This window comes from Scyliorhinus torazame, chromosome 14 (genome assembly GCF_047496885.1).
Source record: "Scyliorhinus torazame isolate Kashiwa2021f chromosome 14, sScyTor2.1, whole genome shotgun sequence".
NCBI lineage: Eukaryota > Metazoa > Chordata > Chondrichthyes > Carcharhiniformes > Scyliorhinidae > Scyliorhinus > Scyliorhinus torazame.
Genome location: NC_092720.1, coordinates 17,662,907 through 17,685,956, shown reverse-complemented (window position 1 = coordinate 17,685,956; position 23,050 = coordinate 17,662,907). Strand labels below are relative to the sequence as shown.

Sequence of the window (23,050 nt, the reverse complement as noted above, 5' to 3'; positions counted from 1 at the left end):
CTCCTCCCCCCTCACAATCCCCCCCTCCTCCCCCTCACAATCCCCCCCTCCTCCCCCTTCACAATCCCCCCCTCCTCCCCCTCACCATCCCCCCTCCTCCCCCACAATCCCCCCCATCTCCGAATCCCCCCTCCTCCCCCTCACAATCCCCCCCATCTCCCCTCACAATCCCCCCTCCATCCCCTCACAACCCACCTCCATCCCCCTCACAATCCCCCCTCCTCCCCCTCACAATCCCCCCTCCTGCCCCTCACAAACCCCTCTCCTCCCCCTCACAATCCCCCCCTCCTCCCCCTCACAATCCCCCCCTCAAAATCCCCCCCTCCTCCCCCTCACAATCCCCCCCTCCTCCCCCTCACAATCACCCCCTCCTCCCCCTCACAATCCCCCCCATCACAATCCCCCCCATCTCCCCTCACAATCCGCCCCCCCTCCAACCTCACAATCCCCCCCTCCTCCCCCCTCACAATCCCCCCCTCCTCCCCCTCACCATCCCCCCCTCCTCCCCCTCACCATCCCCCCCTCCTCCCCCTCACCATCCCCCCCTCCTCCCCCTCACCATCCCACCCTCCTCCCCCTTACCATCCCCCCTCCTCCCCCTTACCATCCCCCCTCCTCCCCCTTACCATCCCCCCCTCACAATCCCCCCTCCTCCCCCTCACTATCCCCACCCCCTCCTCCCCCTCACAATCCCCACCCCCTCCTCCCCCTCACAATCCCCCCTCCTCCCCCCCCTCACAATCCCCCCTCCTCCCCCTCACAATCCCCCCTACTCCCCCTCACAATCCCCCCCTCCTCCCCCTCACAATCCCCCCTCCTCCCCCTCACAACCCCCACCCCCCCTCCCCCTCACAATCCCCCCCTCCTCCCCCTCACAATCCCCCCTCCTCCCCCTCACAATCCCCCCCTCCTCCCCCTCACAATCCCCCCCTCCTCCCCCTCACAATCCCCCCCTCCTCCCCCTCACAATCCCCCCCCCCTCCCCCTCACAATCCCCCCCTCCTCCCCCTCACAATCCCCCCCTCCTCCCCCTCACAATCCCCCCCTCCTCCCCCTCACAATCCCCCCCTCCTCCCCCTCACAATCCCCCCCTCCTCCCCCTCACAATCCCCCCCTCCTCCCCCTCACAATCCCCCCCTCCTCCCCCTCACAATCCCCCCCTCCTCCCCCTCACAATCCCCCCTCCTCCCCCTCACAATCCCCCCTCCTCCCCCTCACAATCCCCCCCTCCTCCCCCTCACAATCCCCCCTCCTCCCTCTCACAATCCCCCCCTCCACCCCCACACAATCTCCCCCTCCACCCCCACAACCCCCCCCATCTCCCCCTCACAATCCCCTCCTCCTCCCACTCACAATCCCCCCCCTCCTCCCCCCTCACAATCCCCCCTCCCCCTCACAATCCCCACCCCCTGCCCTCACAATCCCCACCCCCTCCTCCTCCCCTCACAATCCCCACACCCTCCTCCTCCCCCTCACAATCCCCACCCCCCCTCCTCCCCTTCACAATCCCCACCTCCCCCTCACAATCCCCACCCCCCCTCCTCCCCCTCACAATCCCCCCTCCTCCCCCACAATCCCCCCCATCTCCCAATCCCCCTCCTCCCCCTCACAATCCCCCCCATCTCCCCTCACAATCCCCCCTCCATCCCCTCACAACCCCCCTCCATCCCCCCTCCTCCCCCTCACAATCCCCCCCTCCTCCCCCTCACAATCCCCCCCTCAAAATCCCCACCTCCTCCCCCTCACAATCCCCCCCTCCTCTCCCTCACAATCCCCCCCTCCTCCCCCTCAGAATCCCCCCCCATCACAATCCCCCCCTCCTCCCCTCACAATCCGCCCCCCCCTCCAACCTCACAATCCCCCCTCCTCCCCCCTCACAATCCCCCCCCTCCTCCCCCTCACAATCCCCCCTCCTCCCCCTTCACAATCCCCCCCTCCTCCCCCTCACCATCCCCCCCTCCTCCCCCTTACCATCCCCCCCTCCTCCCCCTTACCATCCACCCCTCCTCCCCCTTACCATCCCCCCTCCTCCCCCTCACCATCCCCCCCTCCTCCCCCTCACAATCCCCCCTCCTCCCCCTCACAATCCCCCCTCCTCCCCCTCACAATCCCCCCTTCCTCCCCCTCACAATCCCCCCTTCCTCCCCCTCACAATCCCCCCCTCCTCCCCCTCACAATCCCCCCCTCCTCCCCCTCACAATCCCCCCCTCCTCCCCCTCACAATCCCCCCCTCCTCCCCCTCACAATCCCCCCCTCCTCCCCCTCACAATCCCCCCTCCCCCCCCTCACAATCCCCCCTCCTCCCCCTCACAATCCCCCCCCATCACAATCCCCCCCTCCTCCCCTCACAATCCGCCCCCCCTCCAACCTCACAATCCCCCCCTCCTCCCCCTTCACAATCCCCCCCTCCTCCCCCTCACCATCCCCCCCTCCTCCCCCTTACCATCCCCCCCCTCCTCCCCTTACCATCCCCCCCTCCTCCCCCTCACAATCCCCCCTCCTCCCCCCCCTCACGATCCCCCCTCCTCCCCCTCACAATCCCCCCCTCCTCCCCCTCACAATCCCCCCCTCCTCCCCCTCACAATCCCCCCTCCTCCCCCTCACAATCCCCCCCTCCTCCCCCTCACAATCCCCCCCTCCTCCCCCTCACAATCCCCCCCTCCTCCCCCTCACAATCCCGCCCTCCTCCCCCTCACAATCCCCCCCTCCTCCCCCTCACAATCCCCCCCATCTCCCCCTCACAATCCCCCCTCCTCCCCCTCACAAATCCCCTCCTCCTCCCCCTCACAATCCCCCCCTCCTCCCCCTCACAATCCCCCCCTCCTCCCCCTCACAATCCCCCCCTCCTCCCCCTCACAATCCCCCCTCCTCCCCCTCACAATCCCCCCCTCCTCCCCCTCACAATCCCCCCCTCCTCCCCCTCACAATCCCCCCCTCCTCCCCCTCACAATCCCCCCCTCCTCCCTCTCACAAACCCCCCCTCCACCCCCACACAATCCCCCCCATCTCCCCTCACAATCCCCTCCTCCTCCCACTCACAATCCCCCCTCCTCCCCCCTCACAATCCCCCCTCCCCCTCACAATCCCCACCCCCTCCCCTCACAATCCCCACCCCCTCCCCTCACAATCCCCACCCCCTCCTCCTCCCCTCACAATCCCCACCCCCTCCTCCTCCCCCTCACAATCCCCACCCCCTCCTCCTCCCCCTCCCCCTCACAATCCCCACCCCCCCTCCTCCCCTTCACAATCCCCACCTCCCACTCACAATCCCCACCCCCCCTCCTCCCCCTCACAATCCCCCCTCCTCCCCCACAATCCCCCCTCCTCCCCCTCACAATCCCCCCTCCATCCCCTCACAACCCCCCTCCTCCCCCTCACAATCCCCCCTCCTCCCCCTCACAATCCCCCCTCCTCCCCCTCACAATCCCCCCTCCTCCCCTCACAATCCCCCCCCTTAATCCCCCCTCCTCCCCCTCACAATCCCCCCCTCCTCCCCCTCACAATCCCCCCCTCACAATCCACCCCTCACAATCCCCCCCTCCTCCCCCTCACAATCCCCCCCTCCTCCCCCTCACAATCCCCCCCCTCCTCCCCCTCACAATCCCCCCCCTCCTCCCCCTCACAATCCCCCCCCTCCTCCCCCTCACAATCCCCCCCTCCTCCCCCTCACAATCCCCCCCATCACAATCCCACCCTCCTCCAACCTCACAATCCCCCCCTCCTCCCCCCTCACAATCCCCCCCCTCACAATCCCCCCCTCCTCCCCCTTCACAATCCCCCCTCCTCCCCCTTCACAATCCCCCCTCCTCCCCCTTACCATCCCCTCTTCCTCCCCCTTACCAATCCCCCCTCCTCCCCCTTACCATCCCCTCTTCCTCCCCCTTACCATCCCCCTCCTCCCCATTCCCATCCCCCTCCCCTCCTACTCCCCATCCCCCTCCTCCCCATCCCCCTCACAATCTCCTCCCCCTCACCATCCCCCCTCCTCCCCTCACCATCCCCCCTCCTCCCCTCACCATCCCCCCTCCTCCCCCTCACCATCCCCACCTCCTCCCCCTCACCATCCCCCCCCTCCTCCCCCTCACCATCCCCCCCTCACCATCCCCCCCCTCCTCCCCCTCACCATCCCCCCCTCCTCCCCCTCACCACCCCCCCCTCCTCCCCCTCACCATCCCCCCCTCCTCCCCCTCACATCCCCCCCTCCTCCCCCTCACCATCCCCCCCCTCCTCCCCCTCACCATCCCCCCCCTCCTCCCCCTCACCATCCCCCCCTCCTCCCCCTCACCACCCCCCCTCCTCCCCCTCACCACCCCCCCCCCCTCCTCCCCCTCACCACCCCCCCCCCCTCCTCCCCATCCCCCTCACAATCCCCCCCTCCTCCCCCTCACAATCCCCCCTCCTCCCCCTCACAATCCCCCCCTCCTCCCCCTCACAATCCCCCCCTCCTCCCCCTCACAATCCCCCCCCTCCCCCTCACAAACCCCCCCTCCTCCCCCTCACAATCCCCCCCCTCCTCCCCCTCACAATCCCCCCCCTCCTCCCCTCACAAATCCCCCCCTTCCTCCCCCTCACCATCCTCCCCTCCTCCCCCTCACCATTGCCCCTCCTCACAATCCCCCCTCCTCCCCTCACAATCCCCCTCCTCCCCCTCACAATCCCCCCTCCTCCCCTCACAATTCCCCCCTCCTCCCCCCTCCCCCTCACAATCCCCCCCTTCTCCCCCTCACAATTCCCCCCTCCTCCCCCCCTCCCCCTCACAATTCCCCCCTCCTCCCCCCTCCCCCTCACAATTCCCCCCTCCTCCCCCCCTCCCCCTCACAATCCCCCCCTCCTCCCCCTCACAATCCCCCCCTCCCCCTCACAATCCCCCCCTCCTCCCCCCCTCCCCCTCACAATCCCCCCTCCCCCTCACAATCCCCCCCTCCTCCCCCTCACAATCCCCCCCTCCTACCCCCTCCCCCTCACAATCCCCCCCTCCTCCCCCCCTCCCCCTCCCCCCCCCTCCCCCCCTCCCCCTCACAATCCCCCCCTCCCCCTCACAATCCCCCCTCCTCCCCCCTCCCCCTCACAATCCCCCCCTCCTCCCCCCCTCCCCCTCACAATCCCCCCCCTCCTCCCCCTCACAATCCCCCCCCTCCTCCCCCTCACAATCCCCCCCTCCTCCCCCTCACAATCCCCCCCCTCCTCCCCCTCACAATCCCCCCCCTTCCTCCCCCTCACAATCCCCCCCTTCCTCCCCCTCTCAATCCCCCCCCTCCTCCCCCTCACAATCCCCCCCCTCCTCCCCCTCACCATCCCGCCCCCTCACCATCCCGCCCCCTCCTCCCCCTCACCATCCCGCCCCCTCCTCCCCCTCACCATCCCCCCTCCCCCTCACCATCCCGCCCCCTCCTCCCCCTCACCATCCCGCCCCCTCCTCCCCCTCACCATCCCCCCTCCTCCCCTCACCATCCCCCCCTCCTCCCCCTTACCATCCCCCCCTCCTCCCCCTCACCATTCCCCCTCCCCTCCTCCCCATCCCCCTCACAATCCCCCCCTCCTCCCCCTCACAATCCCCCCTCCTCCCCCTCACAATCCCCCCCTCCTCCCCCTCACAATCCCCCCCTCCTCCCCCTCACAATCCCCCCCTCCTCCCCCTCACAATCCCCCCCCCTCCCCCTCACAATCCCCCCTCACAATCCCCCCCTCCTCCCCCTCACAACCCCCCCCCTCCTCCCCCTCACAATCCCCCCCCCCTCCTCCCCCTCACAATCCCCCCCCTCCTCCCCCTCACAATCCCCCCCCTCCTCCCCCTCACAAATCCCCCCCTTCCTCCCCCTCACCATCCTCCCCTCCTCCCCCTCACCATTGCCCCTCCTCACAATCCCCCCTCCTCCCCCTCACAATCCCCCTCCTCCCCCTCACAATCCCCCCTCCTCCCCCTCACAATTCCCCCCTCCTCCCCCCTCCCCCTCACAATCCCCCCCTTCTCCCCCTCACAATTCCCCCCTCCTCCCCCCCTCCCCCTCACAATTCCCCCCTCCTCCCCCCCTCCCCCTCACAATTCCCCCCTCCTCCCCCCCTCCCCCTCACAATCCCCCCCTCCCCCTCACAATCCCCCCCTCCCCCTCACAATCCCCCCCTCCTCCCCCCCTCCCCCTCACAATCCCCCCCTCCCCCTCACAATCCCCCCCTCCTCCCCCTCACAATCCCCCCCTCCTACCCCCTCCCCCTCACAATCCCCCCCTCCTCCCCCCCTCCCCCTCCCCCCCTCCCCCTCACAATCCCCCCCTCCCCCTCACAATCCCCCCCTCCTCCCCCCTCCCCCTCACAATCCCCCCCTCCTCCCTCCCTCCCCCTCACAATCCCCCCCCTCCTCCCCCTCACAATCCCCCCCCTCCTCCCCCTCACAATCCCCCCCCTCCTCCCCCTCACAATCCCCCCCCTTCCTCCCCCTCACAATCCCCCCCTTCCTCCCCCTCTCAATCCCCCCCCTCCTCCCCCTCACAATCCCCCCCCTCCTCCCCCTCACCATCCCGCCCCCTCACCATCCCGCCCCCTCCTCCCCCTCACCATCCCGCCCCCTCCTCCCCCTCACCATCCCCCCCTCCCCCTCACCATCCCGCCCCCTCCTCCCCCTCACCATCCCGCCCCCTCCTCCCCCTCACCATCCCCCCTCCTCCCCTCACCATCCCCCCCTCCTCCCCCTTACCATCCCCCCCTCCTCCCCCTCACCATTCCCCCTCCCCTCCTCCCCATCCCCCTCACAATCCCCCCCTCCTCCCCCTCACAATCCCCCCTCCTCCCCCTCACAATCCCCCCCTCCTCCCCCTCACAATCCCCCCCTCCTCCCCCTCACAATCCCCCCCCCTCCCAATCCCCCCTCACAATCCCCCCCTCCTCCCCCTCACAATCCCCCCCCTCCTCCCCTCACAATCCCCCCCTCCTCCCCCTCACAAATCCCCCCCTCCTCCCCTCACAAATCCCCCCCTTCCTCCCCCTCACCATCCTCCCCTCCTCCCCCTCACCATTGCCCCTCCTCACAATCCCCCCTCCTCCCCCTCACAATCCCCCTCACAATCCCCCCTCCTCCCCCTCACAATTCCCCCCTCCTCCCCCCCTCCCCCTCACAATCCCCCCCTCCTCCCCCTCACAATTCCCCCCTCCTCCCCCCCCTCCCCCTCACAATCCCCCCCTCCCCTCACAATCCCCCCCTCCCCCTCACAATCCCCCCCTCCTCCCCCCCTCCCCCTCACAATCCCCCCCTCCTCCCCCCCTCCCCCCCTCCCCCTCACAATCCCCCCCTCCCCCCCTCACAATCCCCCCTCCCCCTCACAATCCCCCCCTCCTCCCCCCTCCCCCCCCTCCCCCTCACAATCCCCCCCTCCTCCCCTCACAATCCCCCCCCTCCTCCCCCTCACAATCCCCCCCCCCTTCCTCCCCCTCACAATCCCCCCCTCCTCCCCCTCACAATCCCCCCCCTCCTCCCCCTCACAATCCCCCCCCTCCTCCCCCTCACAATCCCCCCCCTCCTCCCCCTCACAATCCCCCCCCTCCTCCCCCTCACAATCCCCCCCCTCCTCCCCTCACAATCCCCCCCCTCCTCCCCCTCACAATCCCCCCCCCTCCTCCCCCTCACAATCCCCCCCCCTCCTCCCCCTCACAATCCCCCCCTCCCTCCTCCCCCCCTCCCTCCTCCCCCTCACAATCCCCCCCTCCCTCCTCCCCCTCACAATCCCCCCCTCCTCCTCCCCTCACAATCCCCCCTCCCTCCTCCCCCTCACAATCCCCCCTCCCTCCTCCCCCTCACAATCCCCCTCCCTCCTCCCCCTCACAATCCCCCCCTCCCTCCTCCCCCTCACAATCCCCCCCTCCCTCCTCCCCCTCACAATCCCCCCCTCCCCTCCTCCCCCCTCACAATCCCCCCCTCCCTCCTCCCCCTCACAATCCCCCCCTCCCTCCTCCCCCTCACATCCCCCCTCCCTCCTCCCCCTCACAATCCCCCCCTCCCTCCTCCCCCTCACAATCCCCCCCTCCATCCTACCCCCTCACAATCCCCTCCTCCTCCCACCACACACCTCACCACCACTCCCACCCTGGCCCCGTTCCCCACCCAGTCTCCCCCACTCCTCCCTCTCTCATCCCCTTGTGTCCCCCACCCCACCACCTCTCCCCCTCGCTCCCTTCTCTCTCCCAGGTACCTGGCTCCGCTTCTTCTGTTTGCGTCGCTCCGCCATCTCACCGGTCCCAAGTGACGTGTAACGGGGCAGTCAAACATCGCGAGACTCAGCGACAGTCCCCAACACCGCCACCTGCCGCCGGGGAGGGTAACGGCACCCACACCGCCATCTGCCGCCCACGAGGGGAAACTGCAGTAACACCTCCAGCAACACCTCCACCTACCGCTCGGCAGGGGTAACTGCAGCCACAGCTCCACCTGCCGCCGACGAGGGGAAACTAAAGCCACACTTCCACCTGCCGCCCACGAGGGGAAACTGCAGCAACACCTCCACCTGCCGCCCGGGAGGGGAAACTGCAACCACACCGCCACCTGCCACCCACGAGGGGAAACTGCAGCAACACCTCCAGCAATACCTCCACCTACCGCTTGGGAGGGAAACTGCAGCCACACCGCCACCTGCCGCCCGAATGGGTAACTATTCACACCGCCACCTGCCGCCCGGGAAGGGAAACTGCAGCGACACCGCCACCTGCCACCCAGGTGGAGAAACTGCAGCCATACCGCCACCTGCCGCCCAGGTGGAGAAACTGCAGCCATACCGCCACCTGCCACCCAGGTGGAGAAACTGCAGCCATACCGCCAACTGCCGCCCAGGTGGAGAAACTGCAGCCACGCCGCCACCTGCCGCCCGGGAGGGGAAACTGCAGCCACACCACCACCTGTAAATGTAAATCGCTTATTGTCACAAGTAGGCTTCAAATGAAGTTACTGTGAACATAGAACATAGAACATTACAGCGCAGTACAGGCCCTTCGGCCCTCGATGTTGCGCCGACCTGTGAAACCACTCTAAAGCCCATCTACACTATTCCCTTATCGTCCATATGTCTATCCAATGACCATTTGAATGCCCTTAGTGTTGGCCAGTCCACTACTGTTGCAGACAGGGCATTCCACACCCTTACTACTCTCTGAGTAAAGAACCTACCTCTGACATCTGTCTTATATCTATCTCCCCTCAATTTAAAGCTATGTCCCCTCGTGCTAGACATCACCATCCGAGGAAAAAGGCTCTCACTGTCCACCCTATCCAATCCTCTGATCATCTTGTATGCCTTAATTAAGTCACCTCTTAACCTTCCCTCTAATGAAAACAGCCTCAAGTCCCTCAGCCTTTCCACATAAGATCTTCCCTCCATACCAGGCAACATTCTGGTAAATCTCCTCTGCACCCTTTCCAATGCTTCCACATCCTTCCTATAATGTGGCGACCAGAATTGCACGCAATACTCCAAATGCGGCCGCACCAGAGTTTTGTACAGCTGCAACATAACCTCATGGCTCCGAAACTCAATCCCTCTACCAATAAAAGCTAACACATCGTATGCCTTCTTAACAACCCTCTCAACCTGGGTGGCAACTTTCAGGGATCTATGTACATGGACACCGAGATCTCTCTGCTCATCCACACTGCCAAGAATCTTACCATTAGCCCAGTACTCTGTCTTCCTGGTATTCCTTCCAAAATGAATCACCTCACACTTTTCTGCATTAAACTCCATTTGCCACCTCTCAGTCCAGCACTGCAGCTTATCTATGTCCCTCTGTAACTTGTAACATCCTTCCGCACTGTCCACAATTCCACCGACTTTAGTGTCATCTGCAAATTTACTCACCTATCCTTCTACGCCCGACAGATCATTTATAAAAATGACAAACAGCAGTGGCCCCAAAACAGATCCTTGTGGTACACCACTATTAACTGGACTCCAGTCTGAACACTTCCCATCAACTACCACCCTTTGTCTTCTTCCAGCTAGCCAATTTCTGATCCAAACTGCTAAATCACCCTGAATCCCATGCTTCCGTATTTTCTGCAGTAGCCTACCGTGGGGAACCTTATCAAACGCATTACTGAAATCCATATACATCACATCAACTGCTTTACCCTCATCCACCTGTTTGGTCACCTTCTCAAAGAACTCAATAAGGTTTCTGAGGCACGACCTACCCTTCACAAAACCGTGTTGACTATGTCTAATCAAATTATTCCTTTCCAAATGATTATACACCCTATCTCTTATAAACCTTTCCAAGATTTTGCCCACAACAGAGGTAAGGCTCACTGGTCTATAGTTACCAGGGTTGCCTCTACTCCCCTTCTTGAACAAGGGGACAACATTTGCTATCCTCCAGTCTTCTGGCACTATTCCTGTTGACAAAGATGACTTAAAGATCAAAGCCAAAGGGTCAGCAATCTCCTCCCTAGCGCCCCAGAGAATCCTAGGATAAATCCCATCCGGCCCAGGGGACTTATCTATTTTCACCCTTTCCAGAATTGTTAACACCTCCTCCTTATGAACCTCAAGCCCTTCTAGTCTAGTAGCCTGAATATCAGTATTCTCCTCGACAACATTGTCTTTTTCCTGTGTGAATACTGACGAAAAATATTCATTTAGCACCTCTCCTATCTCCTCGGACTCCAAGCACAACTTCCCACTACTGTCCTTGACTGGCCCTACTCTTACCCTAGTCATTCTTTTATTCCTGACATATCTATAGAAAGCTTTAGGGTTATCCTTGATCCTACCTGCCAAAGACTTCTCATGTACCCTCCTGGCTCTTATTAGCTCTCTCTTTAGGTCCTTCCTAGCTAACTTGTAACTCTCGAGCGCCCTTACTGAACCTTCACGTCTCATCTTTACATAAGTCTCCTTCTTCCTCTTGACAAGTGTTTTGACTGCCTTTCTCCCAGATATAACTCTTGCCCTGCGGTATATACCTATCCCTTTCCATCACTAAAGTAAACGTAATCGAATTGTGGTCACTATCACCAAAGTGCTCACCTACCTCCAAATCTAACACCTGTCCTGGTTCATTACCCAGTACCAAACCCAATACAGCCTCGCCTCTCGTTGGCCTATCTACATACTGTGTCAGGAAACCCTCCTGCACACATTGGACAAAAACGGACCCATCTAAAGTACTCGAGCTATAGCATTTCCAGTCAATATTTGGAAAGTTAAAGTCCCCCATAACAGCTACCCTGTTGCTTTCGCTCCTATCCAGAATCATCTTTGCAATCCTTTCCTCTACATCTCTGGAACTTTTCGGAGGCCTATCGAAAACCCCTAACAGGGTGACCCCTCCTTTCCTGTTTCTAATCTCAGCCCATACTACCTCAACCGACGAGTCCTCATCAAACGTCCTTTCTGCCACCGTAATACTGTCCTTGACTAACAATGCCACCCCTCCCCCTCTTTTACCACCTTCCCTGAGCTTACTGAAATATCTAAACCCCGGCACCTGCAACAACCATTCCTGTCCCTGCTCTATCCATGTCTCCGAAAAGCCCCTAGTCACCACATTCCGGCGCCTGTTCGGGGAGGCTGGTAGGGGAATTGAACCGTGCCGCTGGCCTGCCGTGGTCTGCTGTCAAAGCCAGCGATTTAGCCCAGTCTAAGCAATTGGTGCCATATTGCCACCTGCCGCCCGGAAGGAGTAACTGCAGCAACACCACCACCTGCTGCCCGGGAGGGGAAACTGCAGCCACACCCCAGTGGCTGGGGTGGGGCCCAGCTCGCAGTGGCCGTTTTTCTGGTGAGCGGGTTCATGCCTTGGCGGTGCTGTATGCATTGGGATGATGATCGCCGTTGCGAATGATGTTCTGGATGGTGATCTGGGCTCGGTGGTGCAGAGATTTGGTGCTCACCTTGGTGAAGTATCCTTGAGAGAAGATTTGACGGAGTACATTGTATCTGCTCTTTAAGGCCTGGGGTCGGATGGAGGTCCCAAACCGTCTGCGATGCCTGTCGTGAGGGGTTGGAGGTGGCTGGCCATGTCAAGTCATTCCCCCCCGGCTCAGGCCTGGGTTCCTGGGCGTCTGGGCATGGGGCAGAGGTGTAGCTTCGTTTGATGAAATTTGAAGAAATGCTGCTGTTCATCCATAATCCCGGACTTTATTCCGTTATGATTATGCTGTTGTTTTCACGTTGTTTCTCCTGACAAGGGTGAACGCTGTTTGAGGATAAGGTCGATTGTTATCCTATTTTAGCAAAAAGCATATTGAATTGGTAAAGTGATTATGTGGTCTGTGCAGTAACCCTTGCATCCATGAGTAGGGAATGCATTTTATTATATTTTTTTAAAATTTAGAGTACCTAATTCATTTTTCCAATTAAGGGGCAATTTAGCGTGTTCAATCCAGCTAGCCTGCACATCTTTGGGTTGTGGGAGCGAAACCCACGCAAACACGGGGAGAATGTGCAAACTCCACACGGACAGTGACCCAGAGCCGGGATCGAACCTGGGACTTCGGCGCCGTGAGGCCGCAATGCTAACCACTGTGCCGCCGTGATGCTCCAGGGAACGCATTTTAGACATTCCTTGTCTTGTTTGTAGAGAAAGTGAGTAGAGCACGGCGAGGTGATGGGTGGATGGTAGGTGTGGTGGTGGGTGACATTGGTCCTCACTTGGATTGAGGAAAGACCTCAGTTAAAGCTAATTGTATTGGGTTTTCATTTTGCATTTTGTTTTTATTTTGTTGTTGATTTGCATTTTGAGAATCTGTACTTGGCTCCTTGAAGGTCTGCACAGGTCATGTACCCTGGAGAGGTCTGGGTTCCTGCTGTTTCTTTTTTGTGCTTGGCATTTTTTAGGGCTATTGAGATGGGAGGAAAGTGAGTGGTGGCGGAAGCCTGGGTGAGGTTTGTTTATCCTCGATCGATTTGCTGAAGTGAGAGTCTGCGTGCTATGCCTCTGCATTGCCGGAGAACTTCTTCGGTTTGGGGGTGGGCTTGATAGGGGAGTTAGGCGTCCTCCTCCGGGTGGTCTTATATATTGGTGTCCTGAATATCCTCCTTGTTGTGTTTGGGTCTTTCATGGGGAGCCAGTGTTATTCTCTCTGTTGAGGCAGTGCCTTCTTGCAAGGGCACACAGTGCTAATCTGTGTTTCATGTTCTTGGGTTTTCTCGGGGGGTTCCTGTCTCGTGGGGGGTGGGTGTTGTTCTTTTCTCTGATTTGGGTGAGCAATGTTCTGTTGTAAGCCCTGTTTTGTTTGGTGGGATAGTGCACTGTCCTGCATATGGTTTGTGAGGTACAGGGATGTGGTTAGTGAGGTACAGGGATGTGGCTAGTGAAGTGAGATGGTGGGCCCTGACGTGTGCTGGGTACTTTGGGGGTATTGACGCCTTTGTCTCAGAATGTTCTGGACTAGGCCAAATCGGGTGCTGTGATCGATATCTTGTTGCCCTCTTATGCTTGGTGCATCCCTTCTTGAATGAACTTATTAGAGACACCCTGAGAGGCTTAGATTTTTGATGTGCTTGAATATCCTTGGTTTATTGACTCCTAAGTGCATGAGGGCGTGGGGCCGAGCCTGGCCCTGTACTGCGCTTCTGCCAGAGGAATATGGACTGATAGATGTATCTTGGTCTACTTTCATCCTGAGAACTTTGGCTCCTGGTCGCTCTCCCTTTTTTATCCTGCCTCGTTTAATATATTGGGAATCATTGGCGTCACTGACCATAATCCGAATTTATAGCTGCTGGCCCTCTCTGTATCAATGTGTGGATTGATGATGATTCTGTGCTGTGCCTGAGGTTGGGATTAGGTTGTGTTGTGCGGTGAGTGTAAAACATCTTTCTAGAACTGGGGATCCCGGGTATTCTCTTTCTATTTTTCTATTTTCATTATGTTGAGCTTTAAGAATCTGTGATTGGCTCCTGCAAGAGTACAGATGAGTCTGCCATCTGGAGGTAGGTGGTTACACCATGCCATTGATGCCTCTGGCGTTGTTGGAGTTGAGGGAGATATGTTCTGGTGTGCGCCGAACGCCATCCCTTTGCCGGAAACTAGCACCTCAGATGTTCCGTGTGTGCTAACCTGTGACGCAACCTTTCAACAGTGGCCCGAGTGGCCGTTACCTGCATCCTGTGGACCTCCATCCACGTGTTATGATACCCATAGAAACAGATAACTTTATAAAAGTGATGAATTTCCAATAAACAGAAATTTAAAGACTTTTATGACAACATACAAAGAAAAATCATAAACAGCATTACAGCAACAAGTCCAAAGTAATTCCTTACTTTCCAACAGTTAGTTTCTCGCTGCTGTGCAAGGTTAAAACTTCCTGGATCCTTCAAAAATCGTTACATTCAGCCTGAGTCTTCCAGGTCAGACTTTCACCTTGGTGATTTCTTGTTCATTAAATCACCAAATGTCCCAACTATCCCTTCCTTTCAAGCAGCATCCTGCTTGGTTGTTGACACAAAACGATCATTTTGCTTCTATACAGTAGTAGCTGCTTTCTCTCTTTCTCTCAGTGTCTCAAAACTCAGCTGTCCCTTTCTGGCGAGTTACTGTGTAAAGTTGTGAAAATTGTCATTTGGTAGTTCAGTAGCTTTCTGTTTCTTTTCCACACCAACCAGATCACGTAGGTATGTCTCTGGGGTGGTTCCAGAATTGTCAATTTTACATTAAGTTAAAGAAAACATTTTATAATATAACCATCTAGTAAAGTCCAATTTCATAACATGTGGACAAACATATACACAACCAGGCTATCTTATAGGGATCGTAGGCCACTACAGAACACATCTAGAATCAATCAATTCATTGGCCGGGGCATTGAGTATAAGAATTGGCAAGTCATGTTGCAGCTGTATAGAACCTTAGTTAGGCCACACTTGGAGTATAGTGTTCAATTCTGGTCGCCACACTACCAGAAGGATGTGGAGGCTTTAGAGAGGGTGCAGAAGAGATTTACCAGAATGTTGCCTGGTATGGAGGGCATTAGCTATGAGGAGCGGTTGAATAAACTCGGTTTGTTCTCACTGGAACGAAGGAGGTTGAGGGGAGACCTGATGGAGGTATACAAAATTATGAGGGGCATAGACAGAGTGGATAGTCAGAGGCTTTTCCCCAGGGTAGAGGGGTCAATTACTAGGGGGCATAGGTTTAAGGTGAGAGGGGCAAGGTTTAGAGTAGATGTACGAGGCAAGTTTTTTACGCAGAGGGTAGTGGGTGCCTGGAACTCGCTACCGGAGGAGGTGGTGGAAGCAGGGACGATAGTGACATTTAAGGGGCATCTTGACAAATACATGAATAGGATGGGAATAGAGGGATACGGACCCAGGAAGTGTAGAAGATTGTAGTTTAGTCGGGCAGCATGGTCGGCACGGGCTTGGAGGGCCGAAGGGCCTGTTCCTGTGCTGTACATTTCTTTGTTCTTTGTAATCACAGAGTGTAGTTCAGACCAGTTATGGGCTGCAGGTGACCTTCCTTGTACTTCCTTATAGTACATGAATGAACCAGTTGGGTATCTCATGACACAATGATAACCTTTGTGGTTATTAGTTACCAGATTATTGAACTCAATTTCATTACTTGTCTTGAATGCGATCGTGAACTTATGGGTGTCAACTTATAAATTACCGTCTAGGTGCCAACATTGTGGATTGACTGCCAATTATCTAAACAGTCTGGCTTTCATTTCTATGGGAATCTCCCCATGACAGTTTATGCTAATTTTCTGCAGCTCACCCCAAGACATTTGGGGGACACCATTCACCGCCTCGAGTCTGCACCGTTATTCATTGTAAGAAGTCTTCCAACACCAGGTTAAAGTCAAACAGGTTTGTTAGCCTCTGAAAGCGAGTGATTTGAAACAAACCTGTTGGACTTTAACCTGGTGTTGTAAGACTTCAACCTGGTGTTGTAAGACTTCTTACTGTGCCCACCCCAGTCCAACGCCGGCATCTCCACATCATGGCTACCATCGATACTGTTATTCATTGGTCACAGTTCATCTGTTCATCAACTGTATTTACTTGCCATTTCTTTTACCAAATTAAAGACTGAGGAAACAATTCAGGTGAAGTAGAGTTAAGTGGCAGGGATAATTAGACTACAATACTCAAATATATAATTCCCTTCCCCATTTGAAAGTTCCAGATTCCAGTCTGATATTTGTCTAATACTTTGATTGTACTATTATGTGAATTATTATTGTTTGATTTACATCATTCTATAAGATGCAATTCAGCTACCCACAAAGACTCCTTCGACAAGGTCTTCCAAACGTGCGACTTCTATCACCAAGAAAACCAGAGGGTATAGGTTAAAGGTGAGAGGGGAGAGATACAAAAGGGTCCGGAGGAGCAATCTTTTCTCACAAAGGGTGGTGAGTGTCTGGAACGAGCTGCCGGAGGCAGCAGTAGAGGCAAGAACAATTTTGTCTTTTTAAAAAGCATTTAGCACTTCCGGTTGCGGCTATGCCCGGGTAGGTCGCACGGTCGGCAGCTCCCGCCGACAACGGACTTTTGGGCCCTTGTACGGAGCTCCAGCGGCACTTGGACGACGATTCCCGGTGTGGGAAGGAAACCGCGAGGATCCCCCAGCACTGTATGGAGTGGCCCAGGAGCGGGGCGATCAAAAAAGCTGCTTTGGAGAAGAGAGGAGAACGGGCGCGAAAAGGCAAGATGGTGGCCGACGCGGATCAGGCAGCGCAGGCCCAGTGGTCACGAGAGCAGCAGGACTTTCTTAGAAGCTGCTTCACTGAGTTAAAAGCGGAGATGAAAGCTTCTATTGAAAGGGTGGAGACCCAGAGGATGCAGGGGACGGTGATGAAGGAGGTGCAGCCTCTGACAATGAGGACGAGATTTTGGGCCTGCCGTCTAGAGTGGAGGCGCACCAGGCCCTGAACAAAAGATGGCAGGAGAAGCTGGAAGACCTTGAAAACAGGTCGAGGAGACAGGCCTGCGAATTCTGGGTCTCCCTGAAGGCACGGAGGGGTCGGATGCGAGTGCGCTTGTGACCACGATGCTGGGGGGCCTTCCCGCGGCCCCTGGAGCTGGGCGGGGCGCACAGAGTCCTGGCAAGGAAGCCTAAGGGGGACGAGCCGCCGAGAGCCATGGTGGTAAGGTTCCACCGCTTCACCGACAAGGAATGTGTCCTGCGATGGGCAAAGAAGGAGCGAAGCATTGCCCTGGTCAAGGAGACACAGCCTGAGTGAGTGAAACACAGCCTGAGTGAGAATTTGGTAATTTGGTGCAGTGAGGTAATTCGGTGAACAGTGGGAGAAGGTGCTTTTTCCCGACTGTTTTGTTCTCTCTTTCTTCGGGCCTAATTTAGGGAGCCGTTCGGAGGAGGAGGAGGAGCAGTCTCTGTGAGTATAAAAACCTAACGGTAACTTCCTGTTTTCCAGTTTTTTCCCCCCAAAAGTGACATCAGAGGGAAGCTGTGATCTGATTGGTTGATAGCAAATCTGCCCCAAATTTAAAAAAAACACAGCTAAACTCGTAAACTTAAATTAAACTAATTAATTAATTAGTGATGGCTGGTCAGGTGATGTGCTTGAGCTGCTTGATGTGGGAGCTGGCAGATCCCATTGCGAGCTGCAGCGACCACATCTGCAGTAAGTGTTGGCTGCTCGAAGAGCTCCGGCTCAGAGTTGATGAGCTGGAGTCTGAGCTTCAAACACTGAGGCACATCCGGGAGGAGGAGACTTACCTGGACACTGTGTTTCAGGAGGCAGTCACACCTGTCAGAGTAAGTAGTTTAAATCCTGCCCGTGGCCAGGGACAGCAGGGTGTGACTGCAAGTCAGGCAGGTAAAGGGAACCAGCAGTCCGAAACTCAGGAGCCTCAGCCCTTGACCCTGTCCAACAGGTATGAGGCACTTGCTCCCTGTGTGGATGGCGAACAGGGCTGCAGGAAGGATGAGTCAGCTGACCAAGGGGAGGGAGTAAATAGGCAAGTTGTAGTTGTAGGGGATTCTATTATCAGGGGGATCGATAGTATCCTTTGTGAGCAGGATAAAGAGTCCCGCATGGTATGTTGCCTGCCCAGTGCCAGGGTGCGGGACATCTCTGACCGACTTGAAAGGATACTGGAGAGGGAGGGGGAGGATCCAGTTGTTGTGGTCCATGTTGGTACCAACAACATAGGCAAGTGTAGAAAAGAGGACCTGTTTAGACATTATAAAGAGCTAGGATTCAAATTAAAAAACAGGTCCTCAAGGGTCTAAATCTCCGGATTACTGCCCGAGCAACGTGCAAATTGGCATAGGGAGGCAAGCATAAGGGAAGTTAACACGTGGCTGAAAGAGTGGTGTGGGAAAGAGGGGTTCCTTTTCATGGGACACTGGCTTCAGTTTTGGGACAGGGGGGACCTATACTGTTGGGATGGTCTCCACCTGAACCGAGCTGGGACCAGTGTTCTGGTGAAAAGAGTAAATAGGGTGGTCAATAGGACTTTAAACTAGAGATTGGGGGGGAAGGGAAAGTCAGGGAACCAAGAGGTGAAGTAATCAGTGGGAAGCGTAGCTGCTTAGGAATACAAAAAAGCATGAAAAGACAGAACTCAGGAGAGGTTACGATAGAGCCCATCCCACAAAATATGACACAGTGTATGGAAAGGCTCAGTAAACCAAGGTCCACCACACTAAGAAAACAAAAAGGGACGGTCAATAGAGAATTAAAGGTGCTATATTTAAATGCGCGCAGTGTACGGAACAAGGTAGATGAGCTTGTGGCCCAGATTGTGACTGGCAGGTATGATGTGGTAGGCATCACAGAGACGTGGTTGCAGGGGGTTCAGGACTGGCATTTAAACATCCAGGGATTCACAACCTATCGAAAAGACAGAGAGGGGGCAGAGGGGGCGGGGTTGCCTTGTTAATTAGGAATGAAATTAAATCAATAGCACTAAACGACATAGGGTCAGATGATGTGGAGTCTGTGTGGGTAGAGGTGAGGAACCACAAAGGCAAAAAAACCATAATGGGAGTTATGTACAGGCCTCCTAACAGTGATCAGGACCGGGGGCACAAAATGCACCACGAAATAGAAAGTGCATGTCAGAAAGGCAAGGTCACAGTGATCATGGGGGACTTCAATATGCAGGTGGACTGGGTAAATAATGCTGCCAGTGGACCCAAGGAAAGGGAATTCATTGAATGTTTACAGGAGGGCTTTTTGGAACAGCTTGTGATGGAGCCCACGAGGGGACAGGCCATTCTGGACTTAGTGTTATGTAATGAGCCAGACTTGATTAAAGATCTTAAAGTAAGGGAACACTTAGGAGGCAGTGATCATAATATTGTAGAATTCAGTCTGCAATTTGAAAGAAAGAAGGTAGAATCAGATGTAAAGGTGTTACAGTTAAATAAAGGTAACTACAGGGGCATGAGGCAGGAACTGACGAAAATCGACTGGGGGCAGAGCCTAGTGGGAAAGACAGTAGAACAGTAATGGCAGGAGTTTCTAGGAGTAATTGAGGACACAGTACAGAGGTTCATCCCAAAGAAAAGAAAGGTTATCAGAGGGGGCATTAGGCAGCCATGGCTGACAAAGGAAGTTAGGGAATGCATCAAAGCAAAAGAGAAAGCCTATAATGTGGCAAAGAGTAGTGGGAAGTCAGAAGATTGGGAAGGCTACAAAAACAAACAGAGGATAACAAAGAGAGAAATAAGGAAAGAGAGGATCAATTATGAAGGTAGGCTAGCCAGTAACATTAGGAATGATAGCAAAAGTTTCTTTAAATACATTAAAAACAAATGGGAGGCAAAAGTAGACATTGGGCCGCTCCAAAATGACGCTGGTAATCTAGTGATGGGAGACAAGGAAATAGCTGAGGAACTAAATAAGTACTTTGCGTCAGTCTTCACAGTAGAAGACATGAGTAATATCCCAAGAATTCAGGAGAGTCAGGGGGCAGAGTTGAATATGGTAGCCATCACAAAGGAGAAAGTGCTAGAGAAACTAAGAGGTCTAAAAATTGATAAATCTCCGGGCCCAGATGGGCTACATCCTAGAGTTCTAAAGGAGATAGCTGAAGAAATAGTGGAGGCGTTAGTTGTGATCTTTCAAAAGTCACAGGAGTCAGGGAACGTCCCAGAGGATTGTAAAATCGCTGGTGTAACCCCCCTGTTCAAGAAGGAAACAAGGAAAAAGATGGAAAATTATAGGCCAATTAGCCTAACCTTGGTTGTTGGCAAGATTCTAGAATCCATTGCAAAGGATGAGATTTCTAAATTCTTGGAAGTGCAGAGTGGGATTAGGACAAGTCAGCATGGATTTAGTAAGGGGAGGTCGTGCCTGACAAACCTGTTAGAGTTCTTTGAAGAGATAACGAATAGGTTAGACCAAGGAGAGCCAATGGATGTTATCTATCTTGACTTCCAAAAGGCCTTTGATAAGGTGCCTCACGGGAGACTGCTGAGTAAAATAAGGGCCCATGGTATTCGAGGCAAGGTACTAACATGGATTGACAATTGGCTGTCAGGCAGAAGGCAGAGAGTTAGGATAAAAGGTTCTTTTTCGGAATGGCAACCGGTGATGAGTGGTGTCCCGTAGGGTTCAGTGTTGGGGCCACAGCTGTTCTCTTTATATATTAACGATCTAGATGACGGGGCTGGGGGCATTCTGGCTAAGTTTGCCGATGATACAAAGATAGGTGGAGGGGCAGGTAGTATTGAGGAGGTGGGGAGGCTGCAGAAAGATTTAGACAGTTTAGGAGAGTGGTCCAAGAAATAGCTGATGAAATTCAACGTGGGCAAGTGCGAGGTCTTGCACTTTGGAAAAAAGAATAGAGGCATGGACTATTTTCTAAACGGTGACAAAATTCATAATGCTGAAGTGCAAAGTTACTTGGGAGTCCTTATCCAGGATTCTCTAAAGGTAAACTTTGCAGGTTGAGTCCGTAATTAAGAAAGCAAATGCAATGTTGTCATTTATCTCAAGAGGCTTGGAATATAAAAGCAGGGATGTACTTCTGAAGCTTTATAAAGCACTAGTTAGGCCCCATTTAGAATACTGTGAGCAATTCTGGGCCCCACACCTGAGGAAGGACATACTGGCACTGGAGCGGGTCCAGCGGAGATTCACACGGATGATCCCATGAATGGTAGGCCTAACATATGATGAACGTCTGAGGATCCTGGGATTATATTCATTGGAGTTTAAGAGGTTGAGGGGAGATCTAATAGAAACTTACAAGATAATGAATGGCTTAGATAGGGTGGACGTAGGGAAGTTGTTTCCATTCGCAGGGGAGACTAGGACCCGGGGGCACAGCCTTAGAATAAAAGGGAGTCACTTTAGAACAGAGATGAGGAGAAATGTCTTCAGCCAGAGAGTGGTGGGTCTGTGGAATTCATTGCCACAGAGGGCGGTGGAGGCCGGGACGTTGAGTGTCTTTAAGACAGAAGTTGATAAATTCTTGATTTCTCGAGGAATTAAAGGCTATGGAGCGAGAGCGGGTAAATAAAGTTGAAATCGGCCATGATTGAATGGTGGAGTGGACTCGATGGGCCGAATGGCCTTACTTCCGCTCCTATGTCTTATGGTCTTATGGTCTTAAGTGGGAGAACTGCGAGATCCGTATTTACCAGGACAGGGGTGCAGAGCTGGCTAAGAGGCGTGCGGGATTCAACTGGCCAAGGTGGTCCTCCACAACAAAGGGGTAAAGTTTGGGCTGCTACAACCGGCGAAGCTGTGGGTCACGTACCAAGATCGGCACCATTTCTTTGATACGCCGGATGAGGCGTGGACTTTTATTAAGAACGAGAAGCTGGACTTGAATTAATGGCCAGCTGTATGTTGTTGGGGCACCCCGGTGGCGCGGTGGGGGCTGGAGGGGACGGTGTTATGTTGGTCTTCCCCCGTGTTTTCTTTTTTTGCCCCTTTGTCCTGGGCCCTCGTGGTTCTGGGCCTGTTTGCTGTTTGTATAGAGCTGTGTCACAGGCAGTGGGGACGGGCCGGACAGCGAGAGAAGTTCGCGGGGTGGGGGAGTTGCTCGTCGTTGGGGATAGCACCCAAAGTTTGTTTGTTTGTTTGTTTGAGCTTTTCTTTCTTGACACACGGGAATAAGGGGGGGCTCTTTCTCCCTCACTTGGTTGGGGGGGGCGGAGGTTGGAGGCCCGTAGAGGGAGCCAACATTGGGATTCGAGGTAGAGGCGGGAGCGGCTGTGGTCAGCATGAGTCAGCTGACTTACGGGAGAGTAATGGGGGGGAATTGGGGTTAGCGGATGCTTGACTTGGGAGAGGGGGATCGAGGGGGTGGGGGGGAGGGATGGGATGCTGCTTTGCTGGCTGTAGGGGAAGCAACTTTTGGAGTCAAAGGGGGAGTCGGGACGGGGAACCTCAGGCTGGGAGGCTGGAGTGTACGGGAGGTGCGGACACGTGGCTGGCTTAAAAAATGGGATGGTTAGTTGGCTGGGGGGGGTTAATTAACCCTCCGACCAGGCTGATCACGTGGAACGTGAGGGGCCTGAATGGGCCGGTCAAGAGGACCCGTGTGTTCTCGCACTTGAAGGGGCTAAAGGCAGACGTAGCCATGCTACAAGAAATGCATCTGAAGCTCGCTGATGAAACTAGGCTGAGGGAGGGATGGGTGGGGCAGGTCTTTCACTTGGGGCTGGATGCGAAGACCAGGGGGGTCGCAATCTTGGTGAGCAAACGGGTGGCATTTGAGGCGGGGGGTAATGTGGCGGATAAAGGGGGTAGATATATTATGGTGAATGGCAGGCTGCAGGGGGCCCGGGTGATGCTAGTGAACGTGTGTGCCCCGAATTGGGATGATGTGGATTTTATGAAGCAAATGTTGAGTAAAATCCGGACCTGGAGTCATGCAGTCTGGTAATGGGGGTGGGGGTGGGGGGGGGGGGGGGGGGGACACACACACACACACTTTAACACAGTCCTGGACCCGGCACTGGACCGGTCTAGGTCTAGATCGGGTAAGAGGACGGCAGCGGCCAAGGTCCTGAGGGGGTTCACGGACCAGATGGGGGAGTGGACCCGTGGAGATTCGCTCGGCCAAGAGTGAAAGAGTTTTCTTTCTTCTCGTCCTCAAAGTGTACTCGCGGATCGATTTTTACGTGGTGA

The 23,050-nt window shown here is 56.0% G+C and overlaps 1 protein-coding gene across 4 annotated transcripts in view; it reads right to left on the bottom strand.

Moving 5' to 3' along the window:
* sec62 (SEC62 homolog, preprotein translocation factor) overlaps positions 1 to 8,301 on the bottom strand; it is a 103,210-nt gene extending 94,909 nt beyond the window's left edge. For 3 of the 4 annotated variants that reach the window (XM_072473760.1, XM_072473762.1, XM_072473761.1), the window contains exon 1: positions 8,181 to 8,301. In XM_072473760.1, coding sequence (XP_072329861.1) covers positions 8,181 to 8,216 — 36 coding nt within the window. In that variant the 5' untranslated portion in view covers positions 8,217 to 8,301. The remainder of the gene's footprint in view (positions 1 to 8,180) is intronic. The other variant, XM_072473764.1, reaches the window with a different exon arrangement.
* Between the last annotated feature and the right edge of the window lie 14,749 nt (positions 8,302 to 23,050).